Source organism: Fringilla coelebs (assembly GCF_963513975.1).
Source record: "Fringilla coelebs genome assembly, chromosome: 2".
In the NCBI taxonomy this organism is placed as follows: domain Eukaryota; kingdom Metazoa; phylum Chordata; class Aves; order Passeriformes; family Fringillidae; genus Fringilla; species Fringilla coelebs.
In genome coordinates, this window is record NC_140029.1 from 94,931,667 (window position 1) to 94,956,907 (window position 25,241).

The 25,241-nt window shown below is 49.3% G+C and overlaps 1 protein-coding gene across 1 annotated transcript; it reads left to right on the top strand.

Annotated features, from left to right (window-relative positions):
• Positions 1–10,329: 10,329 nt before the first annotated feature.
• DRD3 (dopamine receptor D3) lies at positions 10,330–21,569 on the top strand (the record flags this gene model as incomplete). Its single annotated transcript, XM_084226735.1, has 6 exons — positions 10,330–10,764; positions 15,720–15,832; positions 17,035–17,177; positions 19,064–19,260; positions 20,135–20,483; positions 21,301–21,569. The coding sequence occupies 6 exons, from the start codon at positions 10,330–10,332 to the stop codon at positions 21,495–21,497; spliced, it is 1,434 nt and encodes a 477-aa protein (XP_084082861.1). The 3' UTR covers positions 21,498–21,569.
• Between the last annotated feature and the right edge of the window lie 3,672 nt (positions 21,570–25,241).

The following is a 25,241-nucleotide window of genomic DNA, read 5'->3' on the forward strand; positions in this document are numbered from 1 at the left end:
GTCCCAGGCTGTCACTGGGCTGTGGGGCCGGGCTGCTCTCACCCTCCCGGTGTCCCGGTTTGCAGCCACGTGCTGCAGATTTGTCCACCACCACCAGGACTAGGCAGAGGCACTGCTCCAAGAGGGAATGGGGAGATGCTGCTCCAGGGCCACCCTCTGCTGTGGGATACAATCCAGCCTTGCCACTGGCAGGAGGGATAAAGACAGGAGGCTGTATCAAGCACCAGAGAGCACCTGTCACATGGAAAATCTCTTTTCAAATACATTTCCAGAGCCATTGTGCATCTGTTCTCACTCTGAGCAGCGACACTTTGTCCCCTCACATCCCACAGACAGGTCTGTGGGCTGTCATCACTGCTCTGTGCCCTGTGTCATCACCCCATGTGCCCATGGGCCTTCTGGGCTCTCCATCTCCCTTGCTACCAGCAAAGTCTCTGCCACTCTAGCTGCAGGCATCCCTTACTGTAGGTCTTGCCCGTCTAGTGGGAAATAGGTTCCTCTTACCCCAGGTATGCTCAGTGCCCAGCTCAGGATGGTGCTCATCTCAGCTGGCTCTCCTGGATGCTGAAATAATCCAAATTATCTGTCCTGCTACTGTCCAGGAGCTCAGCAGGGCACATGGACCCTCAGGGCTGGTCAGAGCACTCAGTCCCCAAACCTGCTCATGAGCTGTTACCTGTACATGCAACCTCAGCTCTGGGTTGGGACACACCAAACTAAGCCCTCCCCAAGAAGAAGAGAGCTCCTCCTGCAGGAATTCCTTGTCAAATTTTGAGTATGAGCTCTAAACCGCAGGAGATTTCAATTTTAAGGAGGTTTCAATGAAGGCATTTTGTTCCCCTGTGTTCTAGTTCCAGTTTAACACTTCTGAAAATGTTCAGCGGGAATCAGGCCACTGGCATGGAAAGTTGCTATGTGCAGCATAATTAAAAGGAGTGAAGAAGAAGGTCATACCTTTTGCAGTGGTTTTGGGCAAACCAGCAATAAGTGCTGCTGCAGGAGGAGGACAGTGAAAGCATTACAGGCTTTCAGATGTTTGAAGGAATATCTGTTGTTCATCAGCTCCAGCAAGCCAGATGCTCTGGGCTCTTGGCTTTTGGGCACTTTCCATGGTGAGATATTCCTTCACAAAACCTCTTTATTCGTCTTCACCAGACACCAGCCACAAGGAGCCACTCCATGGCTCCAAGGAGCTGTGGTGGCCCAGCTATCATGGCACCACAGCCCTGGGCCCACAGTACTTGCTCCACAATTAAGTCCTGTCCCCAAAGTTGAAAATAACTGCACACAGGAATTTCTGATTTCTGGCTTTCAGAGGCTTGGCTTAATAGAAATAAATAAATTAGCCTGGAGCAACATAACACTTGTGCAACTGCGAGTGCATTGCAGATGACTCTGATGTTGTTTGCTTCTTCAGGAAAAAGCACTTAGTGTGAGGCTTTAAAACCTGAGCAGCATGTAAATGGCAGTGAGACAGGAAGATGCTATTCTGAGCGACACCTTACGCTGCTACGCGTCTTCTCGTGCGCTCCAGGGATGCAGGGGAGAAAACCAGGGAGGCAGCAGCAGTTCTCAACATCTTCTGTCCCAGCAGACAGCCCAGAATAGAGGCTGGCATTGAAAAGTTCACAAGAAACCATAGGTAAAGCAAAGTTCAGTGAGGCAAGTAGATGAGTAACACTCAGGGCAGGTACTTGAGGGGGTGGAGGAAAGGGGAGGTCTGGGGGAGGTAAGACTTCAAGGCAGACAGAAAGCAGAGAAACTTCAGTTCACAGGCAAGGAAATGCATAAATGCTACATCCACCCCAACAATTTTCACTTGATATCACTTCATGGTGTGTCTGAATATAGCAGCTGAACACCTCTGAAAGCTGTAATGAAGAGTACCAGAATGCAGCCTAATTTCTCGGCTCACTGTTGGGGCTAGAATTTTGTTGGCCCAGCCTCAGCTCAGCGTCCCAGTGCTTTTAAGTAAAAATGGTTGAAAAGTTTTTAGCTTCATTGCTCTTTGAAGGAAATTTGTGCAATTGAACCATCTCAATCATACTGTAGGGAAAACTTTGAGCCCAGTGACCCAAGTCCAACAGGGGAGTAGCAGCAAACCTAAAGAGGAGGACATTACTACAAGCCCCACGCAAACCAGCAGCACGAGGAAGAAAAAGGCAGCAGCCCAGGCTCCTGGAACAACAATTTCTGAAAAAAAGTGGAAATGGAATCTTCTGCTGTCTTTCTTAAAATAGAAACTAAATCTCCTGGAGTGTTCTTGCACTACTCATGGGTCATGCCTCCAGGCTAGAAAGTCAAAATTTGGCAGAGGCAACACTCCTGAGTGAGACTTAAGTGCTTGGTGCGTGTTGTGGGATACACAAGCATCTCAGTCAGAGGCAATTATGACTGTCCAAGTCCATTTAGGAAGCTCTGGGTCTCCCCAGTGAGCACCCTCCCCGGGGACACTGCTGCTCAGTCACAGCACAGCTGGAAAAGGAGAGGTGGCCAGTGCCAGCGCCTGGTGAGAACAGTCTGGGGGGTGACAGCTCTACCACACAAAGTGAGAGGTAACTCTGGGTGGACGCTGGGCCAGAGGCCAGTGAGTGACAGGAGGGAGCCACAAACACCCTTTTCAACTCACCTGCATGCACATGTGTGCACACAGCCTCTTGCCTGAGACAGAAAAAGAGGATTAAAGATGTGAGGTGAGATGAGCATATTCCTGTCACCAGCTGTGAGAACACCAGACAGCCAGGTTGGAGCAGGAATCCCAGATGTACAATAAAAAGCATTAGTCCTGATGATGCCAAGGGCACGAAAGCCCTTCAGGATAGAGGTGGTGGGAGGGAAGAAGAGGGGCACGGACACCAGAAGGAGCTGATGCTGCAGCAGACTGTTGCTAAGGAGGGATCCTGTTTGCTGAGGATCCTCAGGCTGAGGCAGTGGGCAGAAATGGGGAAAGGAAGGGCACTGGCTTGAGAAGATTAAATAGAGTGTTAGCATTTGGGTTTGGCTCTTAGAACACCTCCTGTTCAAATTGAGCAACTGTTCCCACAACCAACCTTGCCTCCAGGGCACTTTGCTCCCTTCCAGCAGTGCAGAAGGAAAAGAACACCCCCTCCCTGCTCCCAGGGGTGTCCGTGGCAGGCACTGAACCATCAGCAGCCTCTCTGAGACTTAGGGCCACTGTGATGAAGGACTGTACAAGCCCAGCTACTGAAGGGCTGTGCCTCACGAGAGGGCACAGTGGGAGCCCCAGCAGCACAGTTCCTCACAGAGCAGACGGGATCCTTTTCTGGGGAAGGAAGGAGGGACAGAGGTAATGACAGCCCTGCTGCTCCCATGGCTTCTTGGCATGAAAATATGAATGGGTTACTCCAAAACTCATAAGGGTACTTTGAAAATTGATGCCCTTTTTCTCACATGGATATTTTTCCTCTCTTATCTCCTGAAACTGCATCATCTGGATGAGCCCCTTGGACTCCCTGGGCATGGTGCAGTGTGAAGATTGTGGGGAGACACCACAAGCTGAGGTATGCATTCTGATCCTCTGGCCCCCTCCACAGCCCCTCCTCTGTCAGACATCCCTGCAGAAGTCATCCTCATCACTTTAAAACCCCCATCTCCTCTCCTCACTAGCAGCAGCAATTGCCCAATACTGATGCAGAAGAAAACGGTGGCAGGATCCATCCTTCTGGTGACACGCTGCAAAACTTGTGTTCTAACATGATCAAAATTTAATTAAAGAAAAACAGGACCAAAACAGTAATTTTAGAGATGAATTTGGCAGGATGCTGGCTTTATCCAGTCAGCCTGCTTGATGGGATACAGTGCCTGAAGTCACAATTCTGCCAAATAGAGCTCCTCTAAACCAGGTTATGCCTGAGGTAAAGCAGAAGGAGGACTTGGACCTGAAAGTCCCAGTCTAATACCTAACCAGCAGTTGAGAGAGTTATTATGCTACCACCCACCCTTGGAGTCAGAATGTTTTGCTGTATAAAATCCATTGCAGATGTGATTTGCATGGCAAAAACTCCCTGTGGACTAAACCCACATCTCTGTGGGCTGTGCAGGTTTGGGATGCACCCCCTTTTTCCATACTGCTGGCAGAGGAGACAGGGAAGGGAAAGGCTGGGCAGAAGGGAATCAATATCAGCAGGATCTGAATCTCATATGAATCTTATCTGACATGAGCTGTGGTAGCTTCTCTGAGGAGTCTGTACTGATGCTGCAAGCTGCTGTGCAGAGATAATCCTGAAGCTGACTGAGTTCCATTTTGGCCACCACTGTGAAAACAGGTGAGTTTTGTAAAAAATGTAAAGCTACTGGGGCCAAGCAGGCATATCCTGCTTAGATGGTATGGGTATGAATTAAAGTTTTGTTGGAAGTCTGCAGGTTGTGCCAGCCAAAAAGATTCTGTTTACTTCACATCCAGCAGGCAAGGTTATTTTCATGTCAGTGTAGGATAACTCGCTTGGCAAGAGTACCCAGGAGGTGTCTAGTCTAGCATCCTGCTCCAAACAGGGTCAGCCATGAGGTCAAATTAGGGCTTTATGTAGTCAGCTATTGAAAAACCCCGTGGATACAGAGAATTTTAACAATACTGTCACGAGGGCACCCTGGCTTGCAGGAAGTAGGATGGAGGATTTATTCCACCTGAGTGGCACATTTTAGACACTGCACCTCAAATACTGGCTGTAGCGACAGCAACTGTGGTGTGAAATCACAATAAATACACAATAAATACAATTTGCAAACAATCCTTTAAGCTGCAGCAGTGGAGGGCACAGCAACCCAGCCAGAGATGGCAAAGTGAAGAGTGAGGGGCCTGGGATTCAGCATTAGTGGGGAAGGACAAACAGGTTTGGGAACTGGACAGGATGCTGAGACTGTGGCTGGAAACCAAAGGAAGAAACACGAACAGAGGCTGGAGAGATGCACAAGGGAATAGGAGTGCACAAACCCTCACTGGACAAACAGCACAGAGGAACATCGGGACTGACAGGCAAGGAGGTGGGGAAATATTAAGAGGGAACACTGGCATTTATCCAAGTTATCTGAAATTTTTACCAAAGAGCTGGAGGGCACATAGGACTGAAAAGGAAAATTAAGGAGTTGGTGTTGGAAGTGAGCACAAAGAAACAGGCTGGGAACTAACCAGGGCTGGGACCTACGGCACCTCTCCCCTTCCTGCACATGGGGCAGAAAGCCTGTGAAGGAGTGGGAAAACCAGGAGTTTCAGCAATGCCTGTGGGCATACTCTTTCATTTTGAGGTTCTAACAACTTACTACTGACCTGTTTCTCTGCCTTGCTCCAGTGATACCATGATGTGACAACCAAGGCCAGCTACATGCCCAGTGTTTAACAAGGGCAAATATACACCACACACTTGATTTTGGGGTAGGAAGAAGGAGAGAATTTTATGAGAGAGACATTGCACTAAGTACTGTATTAAAGAAGTTGTACTGTTAATAAAACCCACTGAAAATATCACAATCTAGATTGCTTATGCAATTTTAATTCAGCCTTGCCTCTGAGTGTGGTGCAATCTAGTCTAAATTAAATGATCACAAAGATTATTGTCTTGCTCCACAAGACCTCTGCTGCAAAGCAGACACAAGAAAGTAGTTAAGTCCCTTCCCCAAAGAGCTTCCAGTCTTGGGAAAACCAGACAAGGGGGTGTGAAGGGAGCCATTCCAGGAAGGAGGTGGGAAGGGAGTACTTAGGATAATGAGCTTCAATAGAACAGAAGCGTTTACAACTAGATTATTTTTGGAGAATTACATTTGGACAAGGGGAGCTTCCATGAACTCCCTGTAGAAGCCTTCCAGTGCCTAAAGGGGCCTACAAGGAAGATGGAGACAGACTTTTTACAAGGGCACCTAGCAGCTGGACAAGGAGGAATGGCTTTACACTGAAAGAGGGTAGGTTTAGATATTAGGAAGATATTGTAAGGGTGATGAGGCACTGGAACAGGTTGCCCAGAAAAGCTGTGAATGACCCCTCCCTGGAAGTGTCCAAGCTTGCAACTAGATGAGTTTTAAGGTCTCTCCAACCCAAACCAGTCTATGATTCTGTGAGTCTATGATTTTTTTTCTTCCTGGAGTCAGAGTAATATTAAGAAATGAGATAAAAATAATTAAAAGCAAGAAACAAGTTTCACAAGGGAGACACAACTAGAGGATCCACTGACGCACAAGGCAAGGCAAAGGGAAAGTTTCAGCACTGGAAGATAAAAATATGAAGCAAAACAATGGTGGTTTTGTGGTTATAGCAGTGCATTCCCCTTGCTGCATCTCCCTTACCTCCAAGGAGGGCCAGGCAGTGTCTCTTTATCGATCTGTGGTTAGCTGCTACATCGAACAGCTGACAGCAGCAAAGCCTGTTGCTGTCCCATCACACTAGAGCCAGTGTGAGCACTTTGCCAGCCACACTCCTTTGGGAACTGCCCACAAACAAGCTGCATTTAAAAACTGCTAAAATGAAGTTAAAATGCCTCCATCTGTCTGCCAATCCCCCTGTGAGGAGTCGTGTTCACTGGGCATCTGCACCCGGCCCGTGACTCGCACAGCCCTCGCCAGTCAGGACGAGCATCACGGTGTGTGCCTTCCCCTCCGGCTTTAACCACACAAGTGTGGCTGTGTGGGACTCTTTCCAAGCTCACAGCTAAAAAGCCTCTGCTGGGCATGGGTAGGAGGACTTCCCCCCTTCCTGGACAGCCCAGACACTGCATTTCCCCGAAAGAGAGCAGTATGGTTCAGCTGACAGCAGAAGTTCAACTGTATAAATCTAATGTAAGCACAGTAAATGTAGTCCATGTCACACCATTTGGGGGCTCCCAAGGGAATGAAGGGGCTGGAGAGCCCCTCACGGGTCATTTGGTCTCATATCCTCCAGCAGGACACATGTGCACGTGTCACCCTGGGGACTGGGCAGTGACTCATCACACTCCTCCAGTGCCATCCACAGCCGTGGGGCAGTGGCAGCCTTGGGCAAAGGCAGTGGTGCTGATTAGTCCCACCAAAGCCTGTAGGGGCACTTTCACCATCCCCAGCCAGGCTAAAGATGGTACTCTCACCCTTGCACTGATGGGTATGAGGGCTTCCTACAGCACCTCTCCCTCCTACCACTCTCACCCTCGAAGTGCTTAGCTTGCAAAGCTGCAGGCAGGAGAGATGATCCAGGAAGCCAAAGTTCCAACACATCATTTGGAAGTAAACTCTTAAAATTAGGTAGATAAGCTCTGCTTTCCACAGGATCCCCTTTTCCTTGCCCACATACAAGCCAGCCTGTGACCACTCTGACTTGTGGGTGCATAAAGAGGAAGGGCACTTTTGTCTTCTCCTGCTAGGGCTACAGCTCATACGTGCAGTGAAGGGAAGGGAAACCTCAGCCCTGCTGCGGAGCTTCCTGCACCCTCCTGACAACCAGCCCCCTACAAGCCCCATTTGCTGCGCCAGAGTGGGAGGTGGGCACAACCCAACCTCAAGAGAGAAGATACACTGGCAGCACTCGTACTGACTACAGTCTGAGGAGAACTGTGCCTCAGAGGACTTGAACTCGGACCTCAAGGGAAGCCACATCGCAGAGATGTGACAGGGTTTGCAGCCGTGCCCTGGCCATTCTTGCTGTGCCTACCGGCAGTGGTCCCTAGAGAAGGATGCTTCCCAATATAAGTCTCCTTTCCAACTTCCTCCTCACTTACGCGTATTTCTTCATCTTAGGTTTAAGGTAGTTTATTTAAAGATATATATTTTTTAAACCTCCCCATTTTTAAAATAATCTCTGCTTTGATAATTTTTTTCAACTGTTTGGTTTTTTTGGTTTTTTCAAGCGACAACTTTCTATCTGCTGGGCAAGCAGCCCCGGCCGCGGCATCTCCCCGCAGCACCGGCGCCCCGGGCTCCCAGCTCCCCGCTCGCCTCCAGGCAGGAGCAGCTCCATCCCTCAGCGCCAAAATTCGCCCAGACGCCTTCCGCCGCGCCCCTTCAGCAGAAGGGCAACTCTCGGGCACCGGAGGAGGGCACGGCGAGCGCAGCCCCGGCCCCGCTGCCCCCTCGCCGGGCACCGCGGGGTCCCGGGGCAGGGGGCGGGCGGGAGGAGGTGGCCAGCCCGGTCCCGCCCCGCGGCTCCGCGCCGGGAAGGCGGCGGGAGGCAGCGGGTCGGGCCGGGAGTCAGCGGGACCGGGGACCAGGAGCGGGACCGAGCTCTGCTCGGCGGCGGCACGGCCCGACGGGCCGGGGGTAAGTCCTGATTGCTGCCTCCCGCTCCCCTCCCGCCCGGCGCCGGCGGTCCATTTTCCCGCAGCTCCCCGCCTCCCTCCCTGCCCGGTTTGCCCCGGCGCCCGGCCCCCCCGGCACGGCCGGGGCACACGGCAGCCGGGCCCGGGAGCGCCGCGGGGAGCGGCACAGCTCCCGCTGCCCCTCGGGTGCGGGAGCCGCGGAACAGCGGGAGCGGAGCGGCACCCGCGGCTGGAGACGAACCCAAAGCCAGCGCCACACCTGGACCCCGTGCTCGGACCCCGAACCCTTTCCCGCACCTGGACCTGCCGTGCGGGCCGGGACAGGCACCCGGACCCCTCCGAAGCGGAGACCCACGGGAGGAGCGTCCCTTTCCCCCCCCTTTCCCCTCCCCCTGCTCTTCCCCACGGCTGCGACACTTGTCCCCGTGGCAGTTTGTCACCCCGTTAGCCAGGGTGGTGAGTGTCCTGCCACCCCTCTGTGAGGGTATCCAGGTACACTGGTACGTGCCTGGATTGGCAGCACCCTGGCCAGGTGTGGAGGGAGCAAGACTTGGGGGGGGTGGCGATTGAGGACAGTCCAGGGATGAGGCACCTGGCAGGGCTGGGAGGGATCTTCAGTAGGGAAGACTGACTTTGGGGTGAGAGTCAAAAATAGTGCTCGTGAATGTAAGAAACAGAAGACAAGACAGGAAACCCACAGCAGAACTGTGTGTTGGGATGCCTTATGCCTTCTGGTTATGTATATTATTGGTGATGTTTTGTTCATTCCCTGTTCTGGCCTTGCTTATCACCTAGGCAGCTGCTTTTTCCAGCACTAGAGTACCAGCCTTTCCTGGCTCCAGACAATACAGAATTCCCAGAGTGGGAACTGTGTCTGTGCAAGGGACACAGTAAAATGAATCCTGTCTATGGGTGGCTGCAGCTCAACTGTTTTATGAACAGTCCTGGAGCCAGCACCAGCGCTCATGCTATAAGAGATCTTCGTGATCCAGTGGAAAGCTTAGCTTCTTTGTCAGGGTCAGGCAGAAGAAAGAGGAAACGAGCACAAGCCATAAGAGATTGTTTCACCTCTGTTCTGAGGGGTCTGTGTTCACAAGACATGGAGAAGTTCAGTTTCCATCTTATTCAACCCTTGTCCTCTCCCAGCTACAAAGCATCAGGGAAGAGTGGCAGCAGTTTTAAGGATGAGTATATCCCAAGGGGCTGGAGCAATTTATACCCATTGCACAGCTGTGCATCACAGATGCTGCTGTTCAAGGGGTGAGGTGAAACAGAGTAATATTTATACCACTGGTACTGCAATGTTTTGTCCTTGCTTTTCATACCTGTCATACTGATGATGAGTTCAGCAACAGGAGCAGTAGCAAAGAAAAAAAAAGATACAAGCCATTAAATGTCATGGAACAACCTTGGTACAGCAGCTTTCATATTTCTGGAAAAAGATCCTCCTCTTAAATCAAGGAAGGGTAGGTTACTGAGAACAGACTTGAATCTATTGTAAGAAAAAGAAATGCAGAGCACCCTGCAAGCATCTTTCCATTATTTCATCCCAAACATCAAGCTGGTTTGCTTTTCAGCACAGGAAGCATGTCTTCTGGCCAGGCATGGAAAACACAGAGCACCGTATGGATGGAATGGGAACAGCACCAGCAGTCAACCCTTTACAAGGCAGGCAGGGGTTGGGACATGCTGCAGGAAAGGAATTCTGGAGGTGGTGCTTGCTGCCAGGCTGCCAAGCACTTGAGGGTGTGAACTTAATGAAGACATTTTTTGATGAGAGAAAGAAGAGGATACTTCCCCGAAGAAAAGATAGAAGTTCCAAATTTTGGCCAAGCCCTAGTATGTTTGGGTAGCTGTGCTGGGTCTTGCTCATCATTTCAAATCGTTGTCTTTCGCACTCTTGCCCAGCTGACTTAGACTGTGGTGTGACTTTGGTGCTTCTGAAAACCATTGCCCACTTTCCAAACAGCTGCATTGGTTGGTAAGATCCACCTTTCACACGCACACAGGAGGTGAAATCTTGCATTCTTCTCTTGGTTTAGATTCAGTGAAGAGCAGAACAGGCCGAGCAAGTCTTTAAGCAAAGCTCTGCCTGTATATGAGCAGAAAAAATACCTTTGTGATTGGCTTGAAGGAGAATTCATACAGAAAGTATAAAAATCATACCAGTACCCACAGGGGGTACTGTTTTCCACAGTCATGGCAGAGCTCTGATTTTCAGCCCTTCCTTTCTCTTTGCAGTGGCAGCCCCATGGCCCTCTTCACCAGAGCCAGCAGCCATCCTAACGCAACAGACCCCATTCCCTGTGGGGCAAACAGCACCTCAGAGCCCGAGCTGCCCCATTCACACACCTACTACGCCCTCTGCTACTGCATCTTGATCCTGGCCATCATCTTTGGGAACGTGCTGGTCTGCTTGGCTGTGCTGAGGGAACGCACCTTGCAAACCACAACCAACTACCTTGTGGTGAGCCTGGCAGTGGCAGATTTGCTGGTGGCTACTTTGGTGATGCCATGGATGGTGTACTTGGAGGTGAGTAGCTCCCAGGAATGATCAGCAGAGTTTAACCACACCACTGCATGCGTGGTCATGTTCCTAATGAAGGCTGTAGCAACGTTTAGAGTGATCTGTGCGGAACAGCCCTGGAGCTGTCCTGCAGGCTGTGTACTGCTTGGGTGTGCTACATGGAATTATTAAAAAAAAGGTATAAGAGAGTGTGTGTGTGTGTGTGTGTGTGTGTGTGGGAAGCCATCCCAGAAAGATAGAATTAGACTCTTCAGTATAATTGCAACTAAAAAATATTATTAAAAGTCAAGTTTTATTTGAGACTGGAATAGTCTATCCGCTCAAGTGCATTCCAGTCCTTAATGAAATCACATTATGCTTTGCTTTAGAAAATACTTGGCACTCACTCTTGCTGTGGACAGGGTGGGACTGAGGCACATCTGTGGAGCAGCCTCTGCCCCATACAATGCCTTGGTCATGATTTGTGAGCACAACAGGAGGTCCATTTCCTAGTTGTGTTTGTAGACCCATTCGAGACTAATTTCCATCTGTGGAGCTTGGATAATCAAAGCAGCTGATGCAAGAGTCATCCAGACAACAAAGAAAAGAGCTCATTCACATCCCAAACCCAAACTACCAATCCTAGCATTGCGCAGGACTTCCTGTAGAACTGGGCTGTAGGACTCCAGCAAGACAAAGATTTAAAAAACAGTCCAAAAAGCCCCAAAGTTTTTTCAATATTTGCTGCTGTTTATGGATCAGCAATGCCATCAATGAAGCAGAAATGGCATCATGCTTCACTACACCATGAGCCTGGAAATTGCCAAGAAATCATTCAGTCCCTAAAACTGTAGAATACCCATTCATCTACTGAAGGTTTGCCAACCAGACTTCAGAACTGGCCCTTATTTATGGAGAAGCTTAAGGTGGATGAACGCCTCAGATTTAAATGCTGCTTGTGAAGTTTGTGCTTTACACTCCATTTTTAGAGTCATCAGTGGCCATGAAATGTGTTTTTTTATCAATCATGCAAACCAGAACTGTCTCTGAGAAATCTTTTGGGAAGGCTGTGACACAGCAGCAACAGGAACATTTTATAGCCTCAAAATCCTCATCTCACGGAGGTTTCTGCACTGAGGTGCTACTTAGCAGTGTGCCTAGTAATCTTCTGGAGGCCAGCAGGTAGGTCTGACACACCAATACTGCTGCCCTCTTCTTTACTGATCCCTGGTGCTGTGGCTGCTGAAGCTCACCAAGGCTTCCAGGACAGTGTCATCAGGGTATCCTCCCCACTGGAGTTTGAGGGCATTAAACACCATCATGCCACGTAGATGGAGGAGGACATGTGGCAGCATGGCTGGGAACACCCTCCTCAGGCTTCTCACAACATCCAGTTCTACCTCCAAAGGGGAAGAAAGCTTTGGGAGGAGGTTGTCACTGAGGTCTAATCTGCTGAGACCCTGTGGGAGTCACACTGTCTCCTCATCTTGTCTCTCACACAGGAGCAGTGAGCCCTAAGCTGCTCTGTGAGCTCCAGGAGCTCTCCTGGACTGGTGTCAGAGGGGACAGAGCTGAGTTCCTGCAGCTCAGCAGTCCTGACCACACGGTGCTCTCTGTACTCCCACTGTGCAAACCTGTGAGCAGCCATCTCACAGCTGCAGGACCAGCAGCAGCCCCAAGCGTCAGCTCTTAAGCACAAAACCCTTCAGGGACCCTGCTTAGATGCACCACTGTTTTCATGCCTGCCATTTCCTGATGCAACCTGGTTTCCTATTTTCCAATCCATGCGCTCCTCAGTGCAGCATCACCGTTTGTATCTGAATTGTGGAGATTCTGTTGTTTATTTTAAGAATTCAGGAGAGTGGTGGATAAGCATAAGTTTAAAAAAAATAAAAATAAAATTCATTAACTGGAAAGCTTCTTACAGAGTTTGGAAGTTAAAAATAATAACACCACAATTTTGTAGATAAAGCAGACTGGTCATCAAGGAAGATTAGGTGAAAATCTTACCTGAATAGTCCATAGGGATCTTGAGCATTGTGTTTGATGGAGCCAGGATTTCACCCTGGATACTCTTCTGCTGCATAATCACGGAGTGGTAATGAGAGATTGTATTGGTTCAGCTCTCTGTAGTTTGCTCTCATCAGCTGTAAGAGATTAATATTTGACCATCCACCTCACCCAGGCAGATGTGAGGATTCATTCAATTAATACCTGGGATATCCTTTGAGATTCCTGGACAAAAAGCACCAGAGGGATAAAGAAGAAGTACCCCGCCAGCACATGGAAAGCAGGAATGCAGACTAGCAGGTTCTAGCTGTTGTAGCAAAGATGATTAGGACAGAGCAATAAAAGGGAGAGCAGAAATAGAATTTTAAACATTTTGAACAAGGCATATAATAAAAAGGCTTTTCTTCACTGTTAAATTCTGGAATAAATTCTGGGTTTGTATACCCCACAGGTAAATATTAACTACTTCACCAACTCCAGCAGAGCTACTCCCCATTTCAGAAGTGGCAGGTGGAAGTGAGAATGGGTTTAAGGCCAAACACTTTGATCTGTCAAGCATACTCTTACACAAGCTGCAGTCTAGTATGCAGGTGGTGTGATCTGATAGCATCATCCTGAGAGGGCTCACTTCTGAGCCATCCCCACCAGCACCTTCTTCAGTTTTAATGGTTCACATTCTTGAGCTCAGCATTTTAACATGCTCAGGACCTTGGAAACTCCCCCAGTTAAGTGCTTGTTCATCTGCTGGGTTAGCAGCAGCTGGCTTTCATGTGAACACCTGCCACTGGCTTGGTGAAATATTCTTCAGACTCCACAGCTCACACAGAAACTGTATTGCTTTTTACCTCAAACTGTAGAAACATCCCTTACTGGGTCCCACTGCAAAGGCTTCCAGCAATTTTTTAATATGTTTTGAGGTGGTCAATTAGATCTCAAAATCTGAAACTAAAGTAAAACCAGTGTAGTGTTTCTTAGGAAGCTGAACCTACCTATTAAGGTCCCTAATCTCAGATGGACAGCCTTCAGACTGCATGTCTTGGAGCTCACCTGACTGTAGAAAAGCTCAGTGGTTTTGATTTGACTTTTTCCCCTTTACTTACTTTTTTATAAGAAAACAAAGGAGCAGCACCATTATTAAGAGAACTGGAGAAGAAAGCACAGTTCCCTTCTGCATTCTGCAGACCAATTCCCATTTCCCTCCCCTGTATTCATTCAGGGTCAGAGGGTCTAATGGAAGACTGCCTCATTCAATACCTGATTTCTGAAATGTAGCAGCTGGGTCCAGCAGAGAACACCCTAAAGACACAGCTCATCTCAGCCAGTTTCTGTGCCCATGTGTGGGAGTGCTGCCAATATCAAAACCATTTACATTTCTCGGGATTATTTCTTAAACAATTCTTACAGAGTGAATTTTGTATTTGTACAAGTGCTTTTCTTTGCAGGGGGCTGCATCCTTGCCAGGCACCAACACTTGCAGGCTTGACCCACTGCCTGAGAAGCCAAGCTTACTCGTGGCACCCTCTCCAGTATGGTCTAGGATAGGAATTTTTGAATGGGTTTTGAAAAGCTCCTAGGATGGATCCTACACAGACTTACCAAGCAACTGGCTCCACTGTCCCTGTAGTCAGAAAAGTAACCTTCATAACCAGTTTGCACCTTTCTTCCAGCTCATTCCTGTTGCCTCTTGTCCTCCCGCTGCCCCACTGCTGTGAACAACCCAGCTCCATCTTCTTAGCAACTTGCCTTCAACCTTTTCAATAACCTCCCACTAGACACCAGAGGGCTGTCTCCCACCCCTCAAAGCCATCTCTTTTCCAGACTGAAGAAGTCCTTCTCCCTTTGCTGGTCCTCACAGTTGCCCCAGCCCCTGTGGATTGTCTTGGTGTCTCTCCACCGAACTCACTCCTGTTTATCAATGTTTTTTCCTCTACTCATGCCTCAAAACCAGGTGCAGTATTCCAGATGTTGTCTAAATGTGAGCAGAGAGACCAGAAACTAGTGGCAGTTTCTGATTGCTTCTCAGGACCCAGATGAAACAGCAGGATCTACAGTGTTGAAGGCCAAAATCCAGGCTCTCTCCCAAGCATGGACTTTCCCCCTTTTTTCTCTCCTACTTCCCTGCTGAGCACAGGACTGGGTTTGTTTGCAGCCGAACAAGGAGGTAGCCTGCCCTCCACCTCCTACAAGGAGTGGGCACTGAGGCACACCACCTCCCTCAGAGTCAGGCTGTCATCCCAACACCAAGGACAGCAGGGCCACACAGTGCTTGGAACATGCTTATCAATCAGAAAGGTCATTGTCAAGAACTTGGTGCCTGCTCCAAAACCCACTTTTCTCCATTGCTAAGACTGGCTGTGGCTGAGCTTCAACAACCACACACTTCAGATTAAAAATTCAAAACAACCAGAACAGCTTGGTAGCAACTCAAGCCCCTTTATCTGAGTAGCCTGTGAGTTCTCACTCAGATCTAATAATCAAAATCTGTAACTGAGATAAGAATTCAAATAAGGTTTTTGAGAAGCCTCGGTCTCAGATCTCAGTTTCATACATAAATGCAAAAAATTTGCAGCACTTTTCCAGCTCGCTGCTTGCAAGAGCACTCTGGCAGCTAAGCTGAGAAAGACTTTCAGCCCTTAGATTTTCTCAGATAATCATTAATCAAAGGATAAATACAGTGATAGCAAATTTAAATCAATTTTTCATGCTAGGCCTTGAGAGAAGGGATAACTGCTGTTTCTTCTCCCTGCCTCCCTCTGTAAGAGCACATAAAGGATTGAAATTAAAGTGAGGCTCCTTCTCCATGACCTACTGCTGTGTTATCTTGCGCACAACACAGGTGCCTCAGTTTCCCTTTGCCCATCACTGTGGAGCTCCTCCAGCTGCTGAGGTACTTGGAGGAGAGCAGCTCCTCACACATAGCTTGTCAGGACCTGGTGCAGAGCAAGGCTGACAATTTTGTGTCCCTGGTGCAGGTGACCGGAGGGGTCTGGACGTTCAGCCGTATCGGTTGCGATATCTTCGTCACCATGGATGTAATGATGTGCACAGCCAGCATTCTGAACCTGTGCGCCATCAGCATTGACAGGTGAGACACAGCAGCATCCAGGGGGACAGCCTGGATATGGGGGTGAGCCCTGTGCCCCAGTGGGGCAGGGACAAAGGAGTGGGGTGAGCACAGACAGCATCAGCGTCCTCAGGACAACAAACCCCTGAAGGTCTGTCCCTGCCAGTACTGCTGTTAATGTGGCTCTGCAAGAAGAGGTCATCACTGGAGGGCAAGGAGACACAAGCAATAACACATCCCCAGTAGATAGCCAACCACATCCTCAAGCTTTTTAAAAGCAGGAACCACAATTGGTCATCCAACTCCCACTGAGTGTCAAAGAGGGTTTCCCCTTCTGGAGATCTCACTCATGAAGCTTTAATAAACAAAATCCTGCCATATTCACAGACAGAGATGAAGATTATTGCTGTGTAATCTCGAGCTTTGCTCTGGTTTTCTGCATTTTAAAACGGAGCCTATTTTAAGCAATGCTGAGGGCTGGGAGCCAAAACCTTGGCACATGTGATCCTACTGGGACCAAGGAATGAGAGAAGGGAAAAATACTGCACGCTGTACCTTTGTAATGTGTAGTTCAAGGATAATAATGCAAGGCAGCTCTCAGTGCTGCTTTGGTCCGGTGTTCCTCCATGGGAATCTGTATCCCCATTTCAGTTTGGCTCTGTCTGCAAGACACAGCCCCCAGGCTCTCCTAAAGATGAGACTCCTGTGCCTTCCAAATCCTTGCCCTGCTGAGCTGGATCTCCTGGAGGACCCCAGCAACTGAAGGTCCTTGACAACCTGCCCCAGGCAACACTCTGCCTGTCAGGCTAACACCAGACCAGGCAGCTGAGACAGTTTTGTAATTTGTGGTTACTCCAGAGAGTGTTCTTTCACAGCAGTGCCCATATAACTCTAAGGCCTTGAGGGTTAGGGATTTCCTGGGGTTTCTTGATTCATCTGGTAGCCCAAACCTTGTAGCTTCACATGCTGTGAGCTCTGCTGAGCGTTTCTCTGCACTACTGCCAACTAACTCTGATTTCCTCTGTTCCTCCCCCCAATGCCCCACTTACCATTTCTACAAATTACTGATCCCATCATCTGATTTTCTCTGCTTTCCTCTTCTATTTCTTCACCACATTTACCATCATGTTCCCTGTGTTGCTTCCACTTCTCCTTTTAAAAACCTGCTCCTTTTCCTCTCTCCTTCTTCCATCTCCTCTTTCCGGAGCTGGTTTGGTCTGCAGATACACCGCAGTGGTGAAACCAGTTCAGTACCAGTACAGCACTGGGCAGAGCTCCTGCAGGAGAGTCTCTCTCATGATTGTGATAGTTTGGATGCTGGCATTTGCAGTGTCATGCCCTCTCCTCTTTGGCTTCAATACTACAGGTAGGTGATATCCTGAACAATAGCACACAGGAGGGGTTGGCAGTGAAGCTGCCCTGTGTATGGCCAAATAATTTAACATGGGTCCTGCAGATTTGCCAAGTTACACGAAGTTTTAAGGAGCTGAAAACCACACTATGAAGGGAGAGAAAAATCCCCATGTGTCTATAAACTTGCCATTTGCTCCGGCAGACAGTGACTATCACTCTAAAGGGCAAACTTGCCTGCTCTACTGCCGAATCAATGCCCATCAAGGTGTGCAGGTCTTCAGATGCCCATCAAACAATCACTTTGAGCGCACAGAGCAAAACGTGCAGCACATACAGCATACCCACCCTCCCCCCCAGACTTAGTGGCATCTTGCCGATATCAGCAGGTTCAGAAGCACAGTTTTGACTCTGATACAATGTAGCGGTGGGACGTCATAGTTGGTCTCAGGTATCTCTGTCCTTTCCCAGGTGCCAATCACCTTCCTTCTCCCCACCCCTGACCCCTGCTGGTGCTGTCTGTCAGTCCTGGCATTCCAGAGGGGCATCGAGTGATTGGCAGAGTTCAAAAGATGCCCTGCATCCCTGGGGGCCATCAGCCCACCCAGGTGTCCGTGCACCTGAGACCTGCCCGCCCTGCACCTGGCTGGTGGGATCCCTGCCCCTTCCCTCCCTTTCTCCCGAGCCTTAAGAGTGCCAGAGCCGTGCTGTCGGCGTTCTGTCAGCAGCTGTACCAGATTCAGAGGCCTGCCATCGGAATAAACTCTGGATCTAACTCTGGCAGAATCCACTCCTTTCCTTCACCATTGGCCTTAAGGCATCTCACGGAGGGGAACCGGAGCTCTGCCTGTCTGGGCACGTCCCCAGGGCCAGCTGCAGCTTCCAGCAGCCAGAGGCGTCTCCGAGGGGAACACCGCAGCTGCTCCTATCGGCCAAGCAGCAAAGGCCAGACAGGCCCGGGCAAGCCCCTTCCGGACATATATTGGAAATTATTTCCATATTTTGGCGCCCAACGTGGGGCTGCTAGATCCTTCAGCCCGACAAGATGCAGATACTTCAAGGCACCTTAGCCTTGAGTGTCCCTGGAAGAGCTTCCACTACTGAGCTCTGCAGCAGAGACTTTGGGAGTCATTCCCACAGGAGCCTCGTGGCCGTTCTGCGCCTCTCGAAAGTGCAGCTCCTTTTTGGTGAGCGGTTTTCGAGGGGGAGAATAGGTGAGCCCCTATTGCCCGAGGGGTCTATTCAGGTGAAAAATACAGAACACATTTCTAAACAGCAAGGATTGCATATTAGCATTGCTTGTTAGAGACGTCCTTCCTATCCAACTGACTGTCTGCTTCCTTAACTAATCCCTTGAAGAGGGCAAACAACTTAGCCTCCACCTTGGAAGCAGGTTGGTCTTTTTCCTTTCCCTTAGCTAAGGCAACACAATCTCCCTGGAGGCAGAGGAGCAGAGGAGCCTTCCTTCCCACTGAGTCACAGGCAGAAGCTTCTGCTCCCCATCCGTCCTCTCTGCAGTGCTTAAGGCAGGAAAGGGATGGGAGTGGGAAATTCTGCTGTCCCCCTCTGCCTGGTTCAGACAGATAGGGGAGAACACTCTGCATCTAGACAGCTCAGAGGCTGTCAAAGGAATAGGAGAAAGGATGGGAATAGACATGAGAGAAGAGAACAGAGCTGTTGGCCAGAAAAGCAGGCAGATGCATGCTTGCTAATGCTTGATGGCCCTGTGTTGGGTTCATCTTAAGCATCACTTAGGCAATTGGGTAAGCCAGAGCATAATCTGCACTCCTTAGATTGCCTTTGCCTCCAGCCACCTTTTGTCTCACTTTGCCAACACACCAGAGCCTCCTTGTACTAAACCAAAATCAGCTCAGCCACTCCTCTCTCTCTTCTCCTCCCCAGGGGATCCCAGTGTCTGTTCCATATCCAACCCTAGTTTCATCATCTACTCCTCTTTGGTGTCCTTCTACCTCCCCTTCATGGTGACCCTGCTGCTCTATGTCCGGATTTACCTCGTGCTCAGACAGAGGCAAAAGAAGCGAACCCTCACCCGGCAGGGCAGCCAGAGCGCCAGCACCAAACCGGGTTATGCACACCAAGTAAGAGCCACGTGAACCCAGTAGGAGCTGTCAAAAAGGAGAGGAGTGCATCATCTCTTCTCCTCAAAGGGTTAAAACACAGAACAGAAAGCATAAGGAGGGACATGACATGTTTTCATCCCATCCCTCACTCATACACCATGATATTTGAGGCGCAGAAGCTCCGGTTAAATCCTTTTCAGACCTCTAGAAAGAGGATATTCCCCGTGTATCTCTGCCCTCTAGAAGTGGCAAGTAGAAAAGAGCACAGCCTACTTCTGTATTTCTTCAGAGCAGGGTTTTCTCAGCCATGCATGTCTTCATTTTTTGCATAATTTCTGCATTTATTGATTTTTATGTCTTCATTTATCGATTTTTGCTCTATGAAGCTTCACTCTCAGGGCTTCACAGGCTCTAACATCTGTTATTAAAATAAAAAACCCTCTGACAGACTTAAGAGGTCAAAATACTCATGGTGCATGCAACATTTGTTCCACTGACCTTTCTAGATGAAATATCTGCAACCATGGGAACCAACACAACAGTTTGAAAGGAATTACCTGGTCATGCATATCCACTCCTTTTGCCCATTTTTGCACGGTGAAGCTGCATTAAAAGGGTGGGGGTGCTAAGGGGAGCAAGGCCAACACAACAATGCAAATGGGAGGTTAGCAGAGCAGGTATTCCTGCTTTTACTGTTCTCATGCTTCTCCTTGGCTGGATGGAGGCGAAGTGTTCTCAACTGCTGGTTAACCCCTGGGTCAGTGCAGAGGACATGGTGCAATGTAAGAGGCAAGTGAGGCTAAGGCTAACTCCTACAACTTCCCTCATCATCCTCTGGCCCAATGAGCAGTTTGGATGGTTTCCAGATCCTCTGTGGCATCATCTTTTGCAGGAACACATGGAGAGGAAAGCTTTGCCAAACAGATGCCAAGGCACCTTTTCCCCCTGTCTCTCGCTCAAATGCACGGGCCAGGAGATGTCTACAAAAAGGAGGTTGCTCGCTGTCTTCAGTCTGCAGCGGTACCGAAGCTTCTGCCACGAGGCATCCCTCACCAGGGCACCAGGGACTACCCAAAGCAGCAGGTGGGAAGAGAGGAGGAGGAGGAGCACGAAGCCAGCAGTGGAGGTACGGAGGCTCAGCAATGGTAGAACCATCAGCAGCTTGAGGCTGGCCCAGCAGCAGCCCCGACTGATCCAGCTGCGGGAGAGGAAGGCTACACAGATGCTGGCAATTGTCCTGGGTGAGTGAGAGCCATTCTGCCTGTGGGGTGCAAGGGGCGATGGTTTGGACTTCCAGGAGCACAGAACCTCCTAATAATAATATTGAGATTTTTTTTAAAAATGCAAGCTGGGCCTTGGCTTCAGCTGTTACTGCTTCACAAACTCAGGAGAGACAGCAGTGGGACATTAAGGGATCTAGAATTATGCTCCCAAATGTTGAGAGCCATGTATGTTAGTGTTTTATTTACTATGTTTTGTTACCCTTGTGTTTAAAATCAGTGGCCAACAAGCCCTACTAGAGGGAGCAGTACCCAATACCTTTGCTTTTCCTTTGTTTTACTATTGCAAGGCTGGAATAATCCTAAGTTTCCATACATGCAGAAGCTCTTAAATCTGATTACAGAAAGGGAAACTGAGGCAAGGAGCCACAGAGGAACCAGTTCATACAGCTGGGTAGAGAAGCCAGGAGACTGGTGTCCCTGTCACCTGCTGTGGTCTCCAGATGCACTGTTCCCCCCCGTTAACTCAGTAGTAGCAGGAAAATAAAGCAGCCCGCATCCTAACTGATTAAAGCAGCTGAGGCTTTCCCTCAAAGTTGTGGCCACTTGCTTTTGTCTGTCATCAGACCACTTCTGAAGCCCCATACATTCACAAAGCTGGTCCCAAGGAGCCCAAGCTTTTGCCAAACCCCTCTATGTCAGGAATAAACGTGGCCTTCAGTGTTTAGGAAATACAGAAATAGTGAGGGGCTGGAGAGAGAGGTCACCAGTGCAGGCCCCTTTCCAAACAGTTGCTGCTCTAAACTCACGGATTGTTTTCTGCCTCTCTCTAAACCAGGTGCATTCATAGTCTGCTGGCTGCCTTTCTTCTTGATTCACATCCTCAATGCCCACTGCCCATCCTGCCACGTGCCTCCAGGGCTTTACAGTGCCAGCACCTGGCTTGGCTACGTCAACAGTGCCCTCAACCCCATCATCTACACAACCTTCAACACTGACTTCCGCAAAGCCTTCCTCAAGATCCTCTGCTGCTGACCGTGGGGCCACACCAGGCTGCACAGGGCTGCAGCAGCCCCCTGGGACGAGCCAGGGACAAGCCAGTGAGTCCCTCAGCGCTGGACACAGCCCTGGGTGTGCAGCACATCAGCCACCGCAGGGCATCGCTCCCGGGAGCTGACCGGCTTGCAGGGCACGTGCGATCCAAACGCAGATGGCATCCCTCATCTCTGCTGCCTACATGCTGGAAATGCATCCGCCCTCCCACAGCTGGAACCTCAGCCTGCAGGAGGCACTCAGCTCATGCACAGCAGTCCTAGTAAGGGGACAGAACTTGACTTCTTTGATAAGGATCCTGATCTCTTCAGTCGGGGGCCAAGAGTGAAAATTGGAGAAGGAAATTTAGAAAAGGAGCACTGATGGAAAAATAACAACTTTCCTGTTGTTTCCATCAAAAGGTTTGCCTGTAAATCTGGGTCAGTCTAAGTGCTTGAGAAAATCACCCTAGTTGCAAATGAAATCTTCCCTTGTGCTGCCAGCTTTTATTTTACTGCTCCTTGCAAGGTAGAGAGGTGGCTGCTCTCCCTCTGGTAGGTCAGCTCACATGACAAGTGCAACTACCCCAGGGTCCCCTCTGCTTCTGACCCAAGGACCACTGATAGATTGTCCACTACTTAACTACCACACACCCCAGTGATCTACTGGGGCCACCAGGAGAACAAAGCTCTTCATAGCTGCCACAGTTTCAAACCTGTTTTTTCAGCTGGTTGCATGCACCCTGTCTCCAAACTTGTTCACAATCTCCTTGGAACCCATCTTTACTTGTGCTCCTCTCCTGACAGGAGCATTGCTAGATTTAGGGTTTGTACCACCTGGCTGCTGCAATAACTCCAGTTACAGCCCATACCTGGGGGAGAGATGTTTCATAACATTCCTCCCAGTAACAAGGGACGTTTGCCTTGGGGTCAGCCCCCTCTGACGCCCCTTGCCCATACTCTTGTGCTCACATATGGCATCTGTATATCCCAGCAGCCAGGAGCTGGCCGAATACAGCCTGGCCATGGTCTCCTTTCCTAGCAGTATTCTACAAAGCCATCTCCAGTATGAAAAAACCAGACAAGTCCTGATGTACCCTAAGCTGGTCTCGTGTCAGGGCATTCTAATGCTCTTCCCCTCATATAGACAAACCTGGCATGGGCCAGAGACCCTCAGCTTGGTTCTCCCATTTTGCCCCCTTGCCGTACTGGATCAGAGGCTTCAGCTCTCACTGCCAGGACTTGGCTTAGTTGTGCTGTCAGCCATGCTCGTTTGATAGCTTTGGGCATAACTCTGTGTGCTGCTCCTGCCTGTGTTCATGCCACAGCTTCTCCATCTGGGAAGGCCTTCCTTTTGTTCCTAATATGAAGCCAAAGCCATTGTTCTCTGCCTCCAGAGCGCCTACCAGAGCTCTAGCTGCTGCTTTGGTTTGTCTGGGTTTTGGGAGGAGGATCTTGTGGAGAGCATGTGTCATTTGCCTGGGCAGGTGCCCTCCATACTGCATTGTAACTGCCTTAACCCAATAAAACACAAGTGTAATTGGAAGTTTTGGTATCTTTGTGATTAATGTACCTCCTTCTATAAGCCTTTTGTCATCTGTAGCCCTCTTAACACTTTCCCTGTAAAAAATTATCATCCACCTGGACACCTGCAAGAAGTCTTTATTATTACTTGCATTTTCCTTGCAACTGGGAAAGAAATCAAAGGCTGCTGTAAGCACTTCCAGCAGATGAATTCTGGAAATAAAGTTTGCCAGCTACGCCAGGCAGACATGCAGTAGTGTTACCTCATCTGCTCAAAGATGCTCAATAGCATGGGAGGCACTCTGCACACAGGATGGAGGAGATATGAATCAAGTGAACCAACCTGTGGACAGATTTCCACTCAAGTAATTCTCATTAATATGCTTCATAACAGAGATTACCAGTCCAGTTGCTTTATATAACACTTGTCAGAAAGGAGGAAATGAAAAGAAAGATCTTTTAAAGGATGACTAGGTCCATTTCAAGACCTGGCCTAGCATCTCAGTCAGTTTGATCTTACTTGAATTTGAACCAGTTCTTCAAGAAGTGACGCCCAAGGTGATTCAGGATAGAGGTAAGAACAGGAGGTGTGGCAGAAAACTAAGCAGCATTTTCGTGTCCACAGAGCTATAAGGGATGGGGAAAATTCTGTACCTAAACATATGGTCCTTTCTTTACTAAGATCTGAGCTACCAGATCACAGAACTGACGAGGGACAAAAAAAAAAAAAAGCCTTCACACAATTACAAATACTCAGCTTGGAACTAAAACAATCTCTGTCTCCTCCTCCCTTAAGTGCTGCTTGAGCACCATGCCCAGTTTTCCCCTGTCAATACCATCATAGGTGATCCTATAGAAAATGCCAAGGAACAGAAGCAATTACAGGCACAAGCAGTTGATGCCGCTCCACCCTCTCCAGCAAGCCAGAGAGATTGCTGAGGGTCCCCCCAAGATACACCCCCACTCATTATTTACAGCACAGTAATCTGCATTCTCCTTTTCCAACTGCTCAGTGTCTCCTACTAACCTTAATTTTCTACATTTTCCTCCTCAGTGTTTTGTTTTCCCTGTCTCCACAAGCGGCTGGGAGAGGTGAGCTGTGACGCTGTGCTCTGCCTTCTGTGGGGACTCATTTCCATGCTGATATTCACATTTGAAGAGCTTTGGGATAATGCAGAAACCTCCTCTCCTGCAGAGAGGAGAAGGGAGCTCGGAGGCAGGCACAGGTTGCTGTGGCAGCAGGGCTGGGCAGGTGAGCAGATGCAGCACGGGGCCCTGCAGGCTGAGCTCACCTCCACCCACCTGGCAGCTGCAATGGGGGACCTCAGGGCCCCTGTGCTGGAGGACATTTGTAAACGGGAGAGCAGCCAGGAAGCAGCTCCACCGTGGCTGAGGAGAGTTTAGACCCTTTGGAGATGAAGGAGAGCTGGCAATACACACTGGGAAGGTACAAGGCAGCCATCCAAGGGCTGCCTGTCTAGACACATTTACAGCACGCCTGAGAAATGGACTGAAAAACACCATTTATCCCCTGCATCCACCATCTCCCAGCTCACAGAGCCATGGGCTATGGCTCAGCTGCAGGAACCCAGATGAATGAGCCACTGAGCCCACATATCCCACAATTTGCTATTCCACTGTTCCTGGGGCTCCCCATTTGTGACAGATGTACCACATGTTGCATGTGTTAAACTTCAGGTCTAGGACCAAAAACACAGGTTACCCAAGTTACTAAAATCCTGAGTGGTACCAGACACTGAACTGAAGCCATCCAGAGCGAAAACCAAAAGCTCTTGTGTTGAGTTTTGCATTGTAAAATACAAACAGACAAGAAACCATAAAACACTCTGCCTTGTCAGAGGCACAACAGGCATCAGATTATGCAAGAATCTTTAAGCAGAAGAGCACAAAGGTCCATGGGGCAGAAGATAAAACAATTTTCCATGAGAAAAAACCAGATTCCTGGAAAGGCAAGGAATTTATGGAGGAGGTAGGTTTCACCTGCCATCAAAGGCCAATGGTCACACTGCTCAGTGAGTATTCTGCAGGCACCCTGCAGCAGCTGTTGGACATGTTGTTCTAACAGTCCCAGCTGCAGATATTAAAGTCCACATTTGCCAGATTACAAGGACAAAGCAAAGCCCTGCAGAAAAATCTCACTTCTCCAGGTAACCCTCCTTAGGTCTCTTAGGGGCTGGCCTGGCCAAATACTCAGCTGAGCTCA